Consider the following 17614-nt stretch of genomic DNA (forward strand, 5'->3'; position numbering starts at 1 on the left):
AGGAATCACTAAACATGATTACAGTGTCTGCAGGTGCTAAATATGGGCATCTCAGTCCTTACTCCTTCACACACATGACTGTACACCAGGGGAGGGTTTAGTACCAGAATAAGCATAAAGTCACAAATCGACGACTGACAAAAGACGCATCTGATGAAGAATCAGGCCCCTAATGTAGTAATACTAAGTAGTGACAATGAAAATAAAAGTTGTGATGTAAGATATTTATATCCATTTTTAGTAAAAAAAAATGTATTTCTCCCTCTAGGAGGAGCCTATTGTGACTTGGATGAAGCAGTTTGTACAGAACAACCAGGTGTAATAATGGTGGAGGAAGGGGGATCAGTGACGCTTCCATGTACCTTCAGTTATCCCCAGGACTGGGACAACTCCACAGAGGTCAGTGTGTACTGGAAAGGAGGGGAAGCCAATCACTGCTGGGAAAACAACATCATTTACAGACCCACAGAAAACAGGACACATGATAACTACACAGGACGGATCTCATTGGTGGGAAACCCTGAAGAAAAGAGGACAGCGACTATCAGAATCCAGGACCTGAGGAGGACAGATGGTCCCTTGTTCTGCTGTCGGGTCATGTTAGAATATTATAGAAGTAGATTTATAGCACTAGATTGGCAAAACGTTCATGGAACATTAATATATTTCAAAGGTAAAACCCTCTGTGCCACCCTGCAGGGGGAAGGGCAGGCTCATATCTCCCTTCTGTCTGTGTCACCCTTCAGGGGGAGGGACAGGCTCATAGCTCCCTTCTGTCTGTGTCACCCTGCAGTGGGAGGGACAGGCTCATAGCTCCCTTCTGTCCATGTCACTGTGTCACCCTGCAGGGGGAGGGACAGGCTCATAGCTCTCTTCTGTCTGTGTCACTGTGTCACCCTGGAGGGGGAGGGACAGTCTCATAGCTCCCTTCTGTCTGTGTCACTGTGTCACTCTGCAGGGGCAGGGACAATCTCATAGCTGCCTTCTGTCTATTACCCCTTTTACACCAAAATCCCGGGTCCGACCCTCGAATTTGAACACTGGTCAATCCCAGGTCGAACTTGGCTTCAGACCCCATTTACACTGCAACTCGACCCGGGTTATTCCCGGGTTTGCCCCGTTTACACTGAACCCGGGTAATCCCTGCTTTTCTCTATAGAAGTCATTAAAAATGTTCTGTTTTAAGGTCTGACATAGATGGTCACAAAAGGCAACAAAAGAGAGGGGTGGGGACTGCTTACAGCATTGCTATAGGCTGCAGTTCTGGCTGTGGCAGGCTGTGTACCTGCCTGCTTTTGTGACTGCTGGTCAGGCTGTGGTGCAGGAGGTTAGGCAGGCAAGCGATGGCTTCATGTGCGTCTCTCTCTGCAGGGCACTGACAAATTACATCATCTGCCGGTGCCCCAGAAGCTCCAATCAGCATTTTTCAGAGCTATCCGGGTCAAATAAGCAGGATAGCACCCGTTTACACTGCCTCATGACCCGGGAACAACCTGTTTTCAACCATGCTCTCAACCCGAGAAAGATTGCCCGTTAATCGACCCGGTTTTTTTTGTTGGGAGCTGTTCACACAGAGCCTCAACCCGGATCGACCTAGCAATAACCCGGGTTATTTGTTTGGTGTAATAGGGGTATTAGTCACTGTGTCACCCTGCAGGGGAAGGGACAGACTCATAGCTCCCTTCTGTCTGTGTCACTGTGTCACCCTGCAGGGAGAGGGACAAACTCATAGCTCCCTTCTGTCTGTGTCACTGTGTCACCCTGCAGGGGGAGGGACAGGCTCATAGCTCCCTTCAGTCTGTGTCACTGTATCGCCCTGCAGGGGAAGGGACAGGCTCATAGCTCCCTTCTGTCTATGTCACTGTGTCGCCCTACAGGGGGAGGGACAGTCTCATTGCTCCCTTCTGTCTGTGTCACTGTGTCACCCTGCAGGGGGAGGGACAGGCTCATAGCTCCCTTCTGTCTGTGTCACTGTATCACCCTGCAGGGGGAGGGACAGGCTCATAGCTCCCTTCTGTCTATGTCACTGTGTCGCCCTACAGGGGGAGGGACAGTCTCATTGCTCCCTTCTGTCTGTGTCACTGTATCGCCCTGCAGGGGAAGGGACAGGCTCATAGCTCCCTTCTGTCTATGTCACTTTGTCACCCTGCAGGGGGAGGGACAGGCACATAGCTCCCTTCTGTCTATGTCACTTTGTCGCCCTGCAGGGGGAGGGAAAGTCTCATTGCTCTCACAAAGAGCCTCAACCCGGATCGACCTAGCAATAACCCGGGTTATTTGTTTGGTGTAATAGGGGTATTAGTCACTGAGTCACCCTGCAGGGGAAGGGACAGGCTCATAGCTCCCTTCTGTCTGTGTCACTGTATCACCCTGCAGGGGAAGGGACAGGCTCATAGCTCCCTTCTGTCTATGTCACTTTGTCACCCTGCAGGGGGAGCGACAGGCTCCTAGCTCCCTTCTGTCTATGTCACTGTGTCACCCTGCAGGGGGAGGACAGGCTCATAGCTCCCTTATGTCTATGTCAATGTATCACCCTGCAGGGGGAGGGACAGGCTCATAGCTCCCTTCTGTCTATGTCACTGTGTCGCCCTGCAGGGGGAGGGACAGTCTCATTGCTCCCTTCTCTTTATGTCACTATGTCTTTCTGTAGGGGGAGGGAAAGGCTCATTGCTCCCTTCTGTCTATGTCACTATGTCACCCTGCAGGGGGAGGGACAGGCTCATAGATTCTTCTGTCTGTGTCACTGTGTCACCTTGCAGGAGGAGGGACAGTCTCATAGCTCCCTTCTGTCTGTGTCACCCTGCAGGGGGAGGGACAGACTCATATCTCCCTTCTGTCTATGTCTCTGTGTCACCCAGCAGGGGAAGGGACAGTCTCATAGTTCCCTTCTGTCTATGTCACTGTGTCACCCTGTAGGGGGAGGTACAGACTCATATATCACTTCTGTCTGTGTCACTGTGTCACCCTGTAGGGGGAGGGATAGGCCCATAGTTCCCTTCTGTCTATGTCACTGTGTCATCCTGCAGGGGGGGGGACAGGCTCATAGCTCCCTTCTGTCTATGTCACTGTGTCACCCTGCAGGGGGAGGGACAGGCTCATAGATCCTTTTGTCTGTGTCACTGTTTCACCCTGCAGGGGGAGAGACAGTCTCATAGCTCCCTTCTGTCTGTGTCACCCTGCAGGTAGAGGGACAGGCTCATAGCTCCCTTCTGTCTGTGTCACCCTGCCGGGGGAGGGACAGGTGCATAGCTCCCTTCTATTTATATCACTGTGTCACCCTGCAGGGAGAGGGAAAGACTCATAGCTCTCTTCTGTCTGTGTCACTGTGACCCTGCAGGGGGAGGAACAGGGTCATAGCTCCCTTCTGTCTGTGTCACTGTAACACCCTGCAGGGGGAGGGACAGACTCATAGCTCCTCTCTGTCTGTGTCACTGTGTCACCCTGCAGGGGGAGCGACTGGCTCCTAGCTCCCTTCTGTCTATGTCACTGTGTCACCCTGCAGGGGGAGGACAGGCTCATAGCTCCCTTATGTCTATGTCAATGTATCACCCTGCAGGGGGAGGGACAGGCTCATAGCTCCCTTCTGTCTATGTCACTGTGTCGCCCTGCAGGGGGAGGGACAGTCTCATTGCTCCCTTCTCTTTATGTCACTGTGTCTTTCTGTAGGGGGAGGGAAAGGCTCATTGCTCCCTTCTGTCTATGTCACTATGTCACCCTGCAGGGGGAGGGACAGGCTCATAGATTCTTCTGTCTGTGTCACTGTGTCACCTTGCAGGAGGAGGGACAGTCTCATAGCTCCCTTCTGTCTGTGTCACCCTGCAGGGGGAGGGACAGACTCATATCTCCCTTCTGACAATGTCTCTGTGTCACCCAGCAGGGGAAGGGACAGTCTCATAGTTCCCTTCTGTCTATGTCACTGTGTCACCCTGTAGGGGGAGGTACAGACTCATATATCACTTCTGTCTGTGTCACTGTGTCACCCTGTAGGGGGAGGGATAGGCCCATAGTTCCCTTCTGTCTATGTCACTGTGTCATCCTGCAGGGGGGGGGACAGGCTCATAGCTCCCTTCTGTCTATGTCACTGTGTCACCCTGCAGGGGGAGGGACAGGCTCATAGATCCTTTTGTCTGTGTCACTGTTTCACCCTGCAGGGGGAGGGACAGTCTCATAGCTCCCTTCTGTCTGTGTCACCCTGCAGGTAGAGGGACAGGCTCATAGCTCCCTTCTGTCTGTGTCACTGTATCACCCTGCAGGGGAAGGGACAGGCTCATAGCTCCCTTCTGTCTATGTCACTTTGTCACCCTGCAGGGGGAGCGACAGGCTCCTAGCTCCCTTCTGTCTATGTCACTGTGTCACCCTGCAGGGGGAGGACAGGCTCATAGCTCCCTTATGTCTATGTCAATGTATCACCCTGCAGGGGGAGGGACAGGCTCATAGCTCCCTTCTGTCTATGTCACTGTGTCGCCCTGCAGGGGGAGGGACAGTCTCATTGCTCCCTTCTCTTTATGTCACTGTGTCTTTCTGTAGGGGAGGGAAAGGCTCATTGCTCCCTTCTGTCTATGTCACTATGTCACCCTGCAGGGGGAGGGACAGGCTCATAGATTCTTCTGTCTGTGTCACTGTGTCACCTTGCAGGAGGAGGGACAGTCTCATAGCTCCCTTCTGTCTGTGTCACCCTGCAGGGGGAGGGACAGACTCATATCTCCCTTCTGTCTATGTCTCTGTGTCACCCAGCAGGGGAAGGGACAGTCTCATAGTTCCCTTCTGTCTATGTCACTGTGTCACCCTGTAGGGGGAGGTACAGACTCATATATCACTTCTGTCTGTGTCACTGTGTCACCCTGTAGGGGGAGGGATAGGCCCATAGTTCCCTTCTGTCTATGTCACTGTGTCACCCTGCAGGGGGAGGGACAGGCTCATAGATCCTTTTGTCTGTGTCACTGTTTCACCCTGCAGGGGGAGGGACAGTCTCATAGCTCCCTTCTGTCTGTGTCACCCTGCAGGTAGAGGGACAGGCACATAGCTCCCTTCTGTCTATGTCACTGTGTCGCCCTGCAGGGGGAGGGAAAGTCTCATTGCTCTCACAAAGAGCCTCAACCCGGATCGACCTAGCAATAACCCGGGTTATTTGTTTGGTGTAATAGGGGTATTAGTCACTGAGTCACCCTGCAGGGGAAGGGACAGGCTCATAGCTCCCTTCTGTCTGTGTCACTGTATCACCCTGCAGGGGAAGGGACAGGCTCATAGCTCCCTTCTGTCTATGTCACTTTGTCACCCTGCAGGGGGAGCGACAGGCTCCTAGCTCCCTTCTGTCTATGTCACTGTGTCACCCTGCAGGGGGAGGACAGGCTCATAGCTCCCTTATGTCTATGTCAATGTATCACCCTGCAGGGGGAGGGACAGGCTCATAGCTCCCTTCTGTCTATGTCACTGTGTCGCCCTGCAGGGGGAGGGACAGTCTCATTGCTCCCTTCTCTTTATGTCACTGTGTCTTTCTGATGGGGGAGGGAAAGGCTCATTGCTCCCTTCTGTCTATGTCACTATGTCACCCTGCAGGGGGAGGGACAGGCTCATAGATTCTTCTGTCTGTGTCACTGTGTCACCTTGCAGGAGGAGGGACAGTCTCATAGCTCCCTTCTGTCTGTGTCACCCTGCAGGGGGAGGGACAGACTCATATCTCCCTTCTGTCTATGTCTCTGTGTCACCCAGCAGGGGAAGGGACAGTCTCATAGTTCCCTTCTGTCTATGTCACTGTGTCACCCTGTAGGGGGAGGTACAGACTCATATATCACTTCTGTCTGTGTCACTGTGTCACCCTGTAGGGGGAGGGATAGGCCCATAGTTCCCTTCTGTCTATGTCACTGTGTCATCCTGCAGGGGGGGGGACAGGCTCATAGCTCCCTTCTGTCTATGTCACTGTGTCACCCTGCAGGGGGAGGGACAGGCTCATAGATCCTTTTGTCTGTGTCACTGTTTCACCCTGTAGGGGGAGAGACAGTCTCATAGCTCCCTTCTGTCTGTGTCACCCGGCAGGTAGAGGGACAGGCTCATAGCTCCCTTCTGTCTGTGTCACCCTGCCGGGGGAGGGACAGGCGCATAGCTCCCTTCTATTTATATCACTGTGTCACCCTGCAGGGAGAGGGAAAGACTCATAGCTCTCTTCTGTCTGTGTCACTGTGACCCTGCAGGGGGAGGAACAGGGTCATAGCTCCCTTCTGTCTGTGTCACTGTATCACCCTGCAGGGGGAGGGACAGACTCATAGCTCCTCTCTGTCTGTGTCACTGTGTCACCCTGCAGGGGGAGCGACTGGCTCCTAGCTCCCTTTTGTCTATGTCACTGTGTCACCCTGCAGGGGGAGGACAGGCTCATAGCTCCCTTATGTCTATGTCAATGTATCACCCTGCAGGGGGAGGGACAGGCTCATAGCTCCCTTCTGTCTATGTCACTGTGTCGCCCTGCAGGGGGAGGGACAGTATCATTGCTCCCTTCTCTTTATGTCACTGTGTCTTTCTGTAGGGGGAGGGAAAGGCTCATTGCTCCCTTCTGTCTATGTCACTATGTCACCCTGCAGGGGGAGGGACAGGCTCATAGATTCTTCTGTCTGTGTCACCTTGCAGGAGGAGGGACAGTCTCATAGCTCCCTTCTGTCTGTGTCACCCTGCAGGGGGAGGGACAGACTCATATCTCCCTTCTGTCTATGTCTCTGTGTCACCCAGCAGGGGAAGGGACAGTCTCATAGTTCCCTTCTGTCTATGTCACTGTGTCACCCTGTAGGGGGAGGTACAGACTCATATATCACTTCTGTCTGTGTCACTGTGTCACCCTGTAGGGGGAGGGATAGGCCCATAGTTCCCTTCTGTCTATGTCACTGTGTCATCCTGCAGGGGGGGGGACAGGCTCATAGCTCCCTTTTGTCTATGTCACTGTGTCACCCTGCAGGGGGAGGGACAGGCTCATAGATCCTTTTGTCTGTGTCACTGTTTCACCCTGCAGGGGGAGGGACAGTCTCATAGCTCCCTTCTGTCTGTGTCACCCTGCAGGTAGAGGGACAGGCTCATAGCTCCCTTCTGTCTGTGTCACTGTATCACCCTGCAGGGGAAGGGACAGGCTCATAGCTCCCTTCTGTCTATGTCACTTTGTCACCCTGCAGGGGGAGCGACAGGCTCCTAGCTCCCTTCTGTCTATGTCACTGTGTCACCCTGCAGGGGGAGGACAGGCTCATAGCTCCCTTATGTCTATGTCAATGTATCACCCTGCAGGGGGAGGGACAGGCTCATAGCTCCCTTCTGTCTATGTCACTGTGTCGCCCTGCAGGGGGAGGGACAGTCTCATTGCTCCCTTCTCTTTATGTCACTGTGTCTTTCTGTAGGGGGAGGGAAAGGCTCATTGCTCCCTTCTGTCTATGTCACTATGTCACCCTGCAGGGGGAGGGACAGGCTCATAGATTCTTCTGTCTGTGTCACTGTGTCACCTTGCAGGAGGAGGGACAGTCTCATAGCTCCCTTCTGTCTGTGTCACCCTGCAGGGGGAGGGACAGACTCATATCTCCCTTCTGTCTATGTCTCTGTGTCACCCAGCAGGGGAAGGGACAGTCTCATAGTTCCCTTCTGTCTATGTCACTGTGTCACCCTGTAGGGGGAGGTACAGACTCATATATCACTTCTGTCTGTGTCACTGTGTCACCCTGTAGGGGGAGGGATAGGCCCATAGTTCCCTTCTGTCTATGTCACTGTGTCACCCTGCAGGGGGAGGGACAGGCTCATAGATCCTTTTGTCTGTGTCACTGTTTCACCCTGCAGGGGGAGGGACAGTCTCATAGCTCCCTTCTGTCTGTGTCACCCTGCAGGTAGAGGGACAGGCACATAGCTCCCTTCTGTCTATGTCACTGTGTCGCCCTGCAGGGGGAGGGAAAGTCTCATTGCTCTCACAAAGAGCCTCAACCCGGATCGACCTAGCAATAACCCGGGTTATTTGTTTGGTGTAATAGGGGTATTAGTCACTGAGTCACCCTGCAGGGGGAGGGACAGGCTCATAGATCCTTTTGTCTGTGTCACTGTTTCACCCTGCAGGGGGAGGGAAAGTCTCATTGCTCTCACAAAGAGCCTCAACCCGGATCGACCTAGCAATAACCCGGGTTATTTGTTTGGTGTAATAGGGGTATTAGTCACTGAGTCACCCTGCAGGGGGAGGGACAGGCTCATAGATCCTTTTGTCTGTGTCACTGTTTCACCCTGCAGGGGGAGGGACAGTCTCATAGCTCCCTTCTGTCTGTGTCACCCTGCAGGTAGAGGGACAGGCTCATAGCTCCCTTCTGTCTGTGTCACCCTGCCGGGGGAGGGACAGGCGCATAGCTCCCTTCTATTTATATCACTGTGTCACCCTGCAGGGAGAGGGAAAGACTCATAGCTCTCTTCTGTCTGTGTCACTGTGACCCTGCAGGGGGAGGAACAGGGTCATAGCTCCCTTCTGTCTGTGTCACTGTATCACCCTGCAGGGGGAGGGACAGACTCATAGCTCCTCTCTGTCTGTGTCACTGTGTCACCCTGCAGGGAGAGGGACAGGCTCATAGTTCCTTTCTGTGTGTGCGACTAATTTCTCTCCACTCTATTTAGATCAGTTCTTTGTAGAACAGACGAATGTTGTACCTGCTACAGTAGGAGAAGATATAACTATACCATGTTATGTCCATAATTTACCTGCTGATTATACTCTACATGATGTTACCTGGAGGATGGGTAACAATGTCCTGTACGATTATAAAACTAGAATTATAACATGGACAGAGGAGAATAAGAGAGAGAAGATTGGACGATGGTCAGTAGTGAATTTCCCTGAGGATCTCTCATTACATATAAGAGATGTGACATCAGATGACAGTAACCGGTACTGCTGTGAGGTGAGGACAAGGCTAGGAAGTCCTGTCCCTGGATCTGTACGTGGTACAGATTTAGTAGTTGCAGGTAATGATATTGAAGACTGGTAAATAAATTATAATACATGCTTTCTGTAAGTAATATAAATACATACATATTAGAGTTACTAAGAATAATAATAATAAAAGGAGTAGTTTAATAAAATATGCTGGTGCAATATTTATAAATGTTAATATAAATATTAATAATGGATCATAGAGAAAATATGAAGTCATACGTTTTGTGATTTTTCTCTCTTTGTACCTTTTTTCAATTACTGAGACTGGCAATAAGCAATACTGTATGATCATTTCTGAGTTTTACATTCAGATCTGTATCATTATGGAAGCTCTTCACAGTAATGGGCCTATTTTTTAGCTGATCAGTCCTGAAAATGATGTGGAAATGCTAGTTTCTGTATGATTTTAGTATACAGTCAGTCAGTAATTAACACCGGGATGTACCTGATGATTGGTGGAATGTACAGCTTTGCGGATGAGATGCTTAGTACGTTCCGCCCATATTTAGCTGATCAGTCCTGTAACTCATGTGCAGTATAGGATGAATTAATAAATACCCGATGCAGGTGACATCAGAGATATCTTAATCAGCAGGGCAGTCACAGTCAGCCAATCACAGTTCAATAGATGCAGCACCCATGTGAAAACACCACAGCACCACCCTGATGACCAATGTTGGCACACGCTGCTGTAGACTGGCAAGAAGCCTGAAATCATCATGAGCACATTTGTGTTTGCCGGCTGATCTGTGCAGGCTCAGGGCCTCTATCAGGTGGGTACAGCAGTAAGGCTGGGTGCACACCAGACAGTATTATGGACTATTTGTCATTTTGAGGTAAATTGGAACAACATATAATCCATATCGTCTAATGTGAATGCACAATTGCGTGCTCACGTGCGTTGTTCATCGCATCCTCTCATCGGCTGTGTTGCATGTCAGGTGGGAAGATGTTGGGAATGATGTAGTGCACATCGCATTCAGCCTGACGGCCACAACTTTATTGGCCCGATCTTTCCTCTGAAGACAAAACCAGAGCTTCCAGTGATCTACATGGTTTCGGGAAGAAGGGAAATTGGAACAACCATTGTGCCTTTTGCATATTGTTCTGATGTGTACTTAGGGGTATATACTGACAAAGAGGTCCTGCCAGTACAGGAAGTACAGATGAACCCAGTAACAATATGGTTGATCATGCCACAAATGTGTGCACGCATTCCACAATGCGATTCCCCACACCTGCATATGCTACACTATGGCATGCACTGCGATCTCACCATGCAATCACATTGAGGAGCAGGTGTGATCACAGTGCACGTATCTGCTCGTGTGCGCACATCACAGGCTATGTTTTGTTGACATTTATCATGCAGACATTTCTACTTTCAGTATGAGAATGTCAATGTGGTCATAATGTCGACATTCAGCATGTGAAATAATTTGCATGTCAACAATAATCATTTCAACATGCGTGTCAACACTTCACTTCTGAAATGTGAACATGATTAGAAGATCAACAAAATGTGGTCTTGGATGACCGAGTGGTCTGGTCTAGCAGCTTTAGTGATATATTTTGGGTCCCACTGCCTCTCTATCCCTCCCCATAATGCCTAACACCAGACCCCCTCCAGAGGCATCTTAAGAGAGTAAGGGGCCTGTGTGTATACCCCATCCAGGCCCCTTCCTCTCTCCCTGGTGGCTGGCTGAATCACAACAGCAGCAGTAAACTCTGGGTACTAGAGTGTGCCCAGAGTCTACTAAGTGTGTGCAGGTCACCGGGAAAATGGTGCAGCAGCCATTTCCCGAGTGAGCATATGCACAACATAAGAAAAAATGGCCACGCCAGACATTTTTCTGGTGTTTTGTCCAGCGCTACAGCCCAACATGGGATATAGGAGGAGTAAGTGTTAAAACATGGGAGCAGGATGTTCTCCCAGGAACCCAGGGGCCCATGGGCACTGCACACCTTGCACCGATTATAAGTACACCCATTATAATACCCTATTCACCCCCTAATTTCTAACACCAGCCCCCTTCCCTGTGCCTTACTCTATCCTCCCACGAAAACCTAAGACCAGTCCTCCCATCTCTCTGGCTATCTGTAACCCTCCCCCTAATGCCTAACACCAGCCCCCCTCCCTCTGCCTTACCCAATCCTCTCCCTAATGCCTAATACCAGCTCCCCTCCCTCTGCCTTATCCTATCCTCTCCCAATGCCTAACACTAGCCCCCCTCCCTCTGCCATACCCTATCCTCCCCCTAATGCCTATCACCAGCCCCCTCCCTCTGCCTATCCCTAACCCTCCCCATAATGCCTAACACCAGCCCCCCTTCCTCTGCCTAACCCTAACCTTCTGGTCCATGCATAATGTCAACATTCACCACATGCCGATATAATAACTGTCGAAATGTAATGTCCACTTTATGACGGCATCCCTTCTGAGGTCATTTTTTTCTGTAATATGAATTAAAAAATTAATATATTGCATGTACATTATCACTGTTTTGTGCTGGATACATTTTCTAAATTATTTTATGCATTTTGCCTACAGTATGAGGCCAACCAATCAGGTGTCTCTGTGGTAGCACATGAGCAGCTTATGGTGCTTGGTAAGCACACTATTGTGCTGGAGCAAATGATATCATTGCACATATCCAGACACATCTCACTCTATCCGAAAGCCTACACAGACTTTGTGATTTAAAATGATTTTCCAAATACCCACAGTGACAAACTTTTCCCTTGTTCCTAGTTATGACTCCTGGCTGGTCACATAAAATATGCTGCCTTCCCTTGAATTCAGCCTGATTATGAACTCACAATTGTATTTCCTGCTCTATACTTGGCCTAACTTAAACATTCCTTCTGCTTTTATCTCCAAATCAAAGGGACAGCAATGGGGGCGACATGTGTCCCTACATAAACAACTCTGTTCTTTGAGCAGTAGAAGTGGGAATGTATATTTGATGACCAAAATGAGCACCACAGCAAAAATCTACTTACATGGCTAAGATACATTTACTTAACATTTAATTTATTTTTTTTAGAATTCCATGAAACTTTGGTTGTTATTGTCTATAATATTTTTATTATACACAAAAACCTTTATGTGGTATTTATCCTTTTTTATTTCAAGCATATATTCACTATATGGACAAAGGTATTTGGATGCCTGACCATAACACCAACAGGGACTGTAATGACATTGTATTCAAATACATATACTTTAATATGGAGTTGGTCCCCCTTTTGCAGCTATAACAGCTTCCATTCTTCTTGGAAGGTTTTCCACAAGACTTTGGAGGGTTTCTGTGGGAATTTGTGCCCATTCATTCTGTAGAGCTTTTATGAGGTCAGGAACTAATATTGAACAAGAAGGTCTGGCTCACAATCTCTGTTCCAGTTCATCCCAAAGTGTTCCATGGGCTTGAGGTTAGGACTTGAGTTCTTCCACTCAAAATTTATCAAACCATGTCTTTATAGTCCTCGCTTTGTGCACTGGGGCACAGTTAAGTTAGAATAGAAAAGGATCTTCCCCAAACTGTTGCTACTACATTGGAAGCATTACATTGTCTAAATGCCTTGGTATGCTAAAGCATTAAGACTGTCCTTTACCAGAGATAAGGGGCCTAGCCCAAACCCTAAAAAACAGTCCCATACCATTACACATCCTCCACCAAACTTCACAGTTGGTACAATGCAGTCAGGCAGGTAACGTTCTTTCTGGATCCGTCAAACACAGACTCACCCATCTGACTTCCAAACAGAGAAGCATGATTCATCACTCCACAGAACATGTTTCCACTTCTCCACAGTCCAGTGTCAGTGTTATTTACACCAATCCATCTGATGCTTGGAATTGGACTTGGTGATTTGAGGTTTGCATGCAGCTGCTCTGCGGTAGAAACCCATTCCATTGAGCTGTCACCCCACAGTTTTTGTGCTTTACATTAATGTCAGTGGAAGTTTGTGACTCATCAGCTATGGAATCAGCAGCGTTTTGGTGACTTTTAATGCACCATGCGCCTTAGCAGTCATTGACCCTGCTCTGTGATTTTACGTGGTCTTCTGCTTCATGGCTAAGTTGCTGTTGGACCTAAATGCTTCCACTTTCTGATAATATCACTTACAGTTGACCATGGGGTATCCATCAGGGATGACATTTCATGAACTGTCTTATTGCAAAGGTGGTATCCTATCACAGTACCACGCTTCCTATCACAGTACCACACATCCTATCACAGTACCACGCTTCCTATCACAGTACCACACATCCTATCACAGTACCACACTTGAAGTCACTGAGCTCTTCAGAACAACCCATTTTGTATCACAAATATTTGCAAATGGAGACCGCATGGATAGGTGCTTGATTTTATGTACACGTGGCAACGAGTCTGATTGAAACACCTCAAACCTCAATTCAATAATTAAGAGGTGAGACCAAATACTTTTGTTGTCCATATAGTATATGTTGTATATATAAATATTTACATATATTTATTCCTACATCAATATATATGATATCTCAGTGATCACAACTACTGTACATCAAACGGGTGCTGTCACATTGTACACAGCTATTGGACTCCAGTCCTATCCATCTCAGGCTCCTGTTTCGTGCATTCTCTGCACTTTTTGATTGGTAAGTACACATGGCAACTGTCCATCCTACCATTTGGCCAAAGGCTAATTAAGGCAATACCAGTACCCATGATTGGCTAGAACCCCTGTCAATCAGCCAAACTTATTTCCTGATTATTATACATGTTCTGAACATAGTTCTGATAGGCTAACATGTGACCAAGTGCCCACATGATGAAACATAATCTCCTGGCTTCAATCAATGCAGGTAGCTTCCTAGCACCAAAACATGGGGACATGGATCTGACTCCCATCACCACACTTTTTTGTACTGGCTGCTCAATCATGTGGTCCACAGTAGGTGTAACAAGCTGCCTGCTGCTGGGAGCCAGATGCCACGCTGTCAACTCATGAAGCCCTCTGATTCGGCTGTACGTCATCTCTGCTGGACCTGGATTGGTTCTTCCTCCTTATTCTTTCCTGCTGATGTGTTGCTCAGATGCTGGTGATAGCGTCTTATATGTGTTTCTGGTTCCATAGAGTTGGTATCTCTCATTGTGATCTTTCAGCATCTCCAGTCCTAAGTCTGTTGTGTCTTGTGCCGAATTACATCCTGGCAGCCCAGCCCGCACTGCAGCATCTGAGGTTCCAGCATAACATCGCGGCTATCTCTGCAGTAGAGTGCCTCCAGCTTCCCAGTGCCATATCATATTCCAGCGGCATTGTCCGCATTATAGCGTTTGAGGGTCTCCAGTCTTACACAGCGACTACCTCCGTTGTATTATGGACTCATCATCTCACTGTTGCCGTACTTCGTCCCAGCACCATAAACCACAGTGCAGCAACTGAGTGGACTCAGGACCTGAATCAGACCCGCTCGCTAGGCTGCGTTCTCACAAAACCTGCCAATTTTTGCGATCTGCGCATGCGTATGCATCACAGTGCATGTGTGCGAGCCTCTCATTCCGATCTGGAAGTGATCGCACAGAACACATAGACAACATGCTACTTTGAGTGACAGAAAGTGCTGTTTGTGGGTAGTAACAGGGGAATGTGTTTGTAAACGAGGGAGTGGTGCTGCGACTGCAGGCACATCTAACCGTCAAAACGGCATTTTAAGAGAGTCCATAATTAAACTGGAGCATCATTGTACACGTCACCTTGCTCTTTTATTGGCTGAAGCACTCGCAGTGCTTGCGGTAGGGTAGGGTCTACCACAAGCACTGCATATGCCTCCGATGGTTCTCAATGCTACCGATTGTCTTATACACTTCCTGGAGATTATGTGTTCTGCGAAGGGAAAGGGTGCGGCATTAGACTAGCTTGCAATTACACAGCTGCCGCACGCTAAGACATAGAGGGCGTCCTTATGCCATGCAGTGCTACCACGGGATTTGCATACCCGGCCCCTGACGGCTGCGTGCGAATGCAGCGCTGCTACCAGGTCTGAATTGGGCCCTCAGCCTTAACATCACGCTGCTCTGCGTCTCCGATCACCACAATTGCTGCACCACTTCCTGGTGGCATTAACCACAGTGCTGCGTCTGAGTGGACTCAGCCTTAACATCACAACTATCTCCGCTGCTCTGCGTCACCAGTCACCACAGTTTCTGCACCACTTCCTAGCAGCTTTATCCGCATTGCAGCATCTGAGTGGACTAAGTCAAACATCAAGGTTACCTCCACTGCTTTGCGTCTCGAGACATCACAAGCAATTCAGGCTGCAACTTGGCGACTAGGCCACATCCTTGCAAAGTGTCTCCAGCCTGCAAGGTTGCTATATGACCACCAGGTCACCATCCCTGCCAAGGGTCTCCAGCCCTCAAGGCTGCTACGTGACCAACAGATCTCCACCTTGTCAAACTTCTCCAGCCTTGGGCTACAATTACACTATCCTTCGGTTGTTCCCATTGCTCCAATGATCCTTAGAACTATTGCCTCCTTCTGAAGTGAATCTCCCTGGGATTCCTACAATGCTCTTGTAAAAACCACCACCCTGGCTAACATCTATAGACAGCTGAAGTCCATCCTTCCTGATATCTTTATTTCTCTCACTTACATATTACACATACGCCTTTTATTTTTAAGCAGAGATTTCTGCCTTTTTCTCAGCTGTGGTTTTAATATAACCCTGTTGATAATAGTGTCTATTATAAGTAAAATTGGAGAAAGGAAACTTTTACAACTGTTTTATTAAAAGTGTATAATTTACTTATACCTACCAATATTAGGTGACTGTCTTTTTCTGAACATAATTTAATTTATTATTCATCATTTTAGCAAATAGTTCCCCATGGTGACTACTTAGCATACAGATCCCAGTAGTAATGCCTTAGCAAACTGTTATCACTGTTGATAACTCAACAATCCACCCCACCCCACAAGCTCGCTGCCTTGGTGTCATCCTTGATTCTGAATTGTCCTTTGTTCCCCACATTCAATCTGTCTCAAAATCATGTTACATACATCTAAAAAACATATACAAAATTCGACCATATCTCACACAAGACACTGCAAAAACTCTAATCCATGCACTCATTATTTCCCGCATTGACTATTGCAATAGTCTCCTTACTGGTCTTCCCAAAAACAGGCTATCGCCATTACAATCCATTATGAATGCAGCTGCGAGGCTTATCTTCCTTGCCAAACGTTCATCGTCTGCTGCCCCGCTCTGTCAGTCCCTCCATTGGTTGCCAGTTTTCTACCGTATTCAATACAAAATACTGTTACTTACACATAAGGCCATTAACCGAATTACACCAACATACATCTCTTCACTCATCTCAAAATATCTCCCAACCCGACCTCTCCGCTCAGCACAAGAACTGCGTCTCTCATCCCCACGCATTACTTGCTCCCATTTACGGTTACAGGACTTTCTTCGGGCTGCACCCACTCTATGGAATGCCTTACCACACACAATAAGACTTACCTCTACTCTTCAATCCTTCAAGCGTTCCCTGAAAACTCACCTCTTCAGACAAGCTTATCAGATTCCAGAACCGACCACATAACCTTCATAGCTTCCATGTCTTATCACATCCCCTCTCACAGTCCACACATAACCTCACATATTGTCTTTCTTTCACATACTCCTGACATTTTGCCGACATTCCTGTGTGACTGGATCATGCAGCCAACCAAGAAACTCTGCATTCTGGCCAGACCAAATTGCAATATATATAGCACCTATCCTTGTGTATCAATGCCTGTTTCCCTATAGATTGTAAGCTTGCAAGCAGGGCCCTCTTACCTCTATGTCTGTCTGTTATTACCCTGTTTTGTTCTATCAATGTTTCCAATTGTAAAGCGCAACGGAATATGCTGCGCTATATAATAAACTGTTAATAAATAAAATAAATAAATAAATAGTAGTAATCCCTTATCATACAGATCCCAGTAGTAATCCCTTATCATACAGATCCCAGTAGTAATCCCTTATCATACAGATCCCAGTAGTAATCCCTTATCATACAGACCCCAGTAGTAATCCCTTAGCATACAGATCCCAGTAGTAATCCCTTATCATACAGATCCCAGTAGTAATCCCTTAGCATATAGATCCCAGAGGTGTTTACATGTATATTACAATCGAGATATTTGATTGGTTGATGAATAGGAAAGGGTTGTGACAATTTACAATAATGCATGTAACAGGGTTGGGTGTCTTAGTGAATGAGTAATTAATATCATATGATGCATCTGTGATCTTTAACATCTTATGCTCTGGTTATCATGACATTTTATGCTCTGGTTATCATGACATCTTAGATGAAATCTTCTTGAAAGTTTGGGGTTATCTCTACAAGCAAACATGAAAATAGGCTCAAATGTATCACGCCACAGTCTGACAGGCGTCCAACTCCACATATCACATAGCACACAGTAAAAACCAGTTCTATGACTTATTTTCTGATAATAAAAGAAATTTTAACCCATATCCATCCGAATCATTGTAAAAGCTACAAACACATATATTAATATAAAACTTTAATAATTCCTTTATTTCAGGTAATACTGACTCCATTTTTATTTAACATCAGCACCCCTTAGCATACAGCTCCACTTGTTGACCCCATAGCCTGCAACTACCTA

At 48.0% G+C, this 17614-nt stretch overlaps 1 protein-coding gene across 1 annotated transcript in view; it reads left to right on the plus strand.

The window, feature by feature from the left end:
• The first annotated feature begins 268 nt into the window (after positions 1-268).
• Positions 269-17614, plus strand: part of LOC148506833 (sialic acid-binding Ig-like lectin 12) — a 32293-nt gene continuing 14947 nt past the window's right edge. Inside the window, exons 1-2 of the mRNA XM_088446082.1 lie at positions 269-673; positions 8614-8961. Coding sequence (XP_088302208.1) covers positions 325-673; positions 8614-8961 — 697 coding nt within the window. The 5' untranslated portion in view covers positions 269-324. The remainder of the gene's footprint in view (positions 674-8613; positions 8962-17614) is intronic.

This window comes from Taudactylus pleione, unplaced genomic scaffold (assembly GCF_031769625.1).
Source record: "Taudactylus pleione unplaced genomic scaffold, aTauple2 ptg000393l, whole genome shotgun sequence".
NCBI lineage: Eukaryota > Metazoa > Chordata > Amphibia > Anura > Myobatrachidae > Taudactylus > Taudactylus pleione.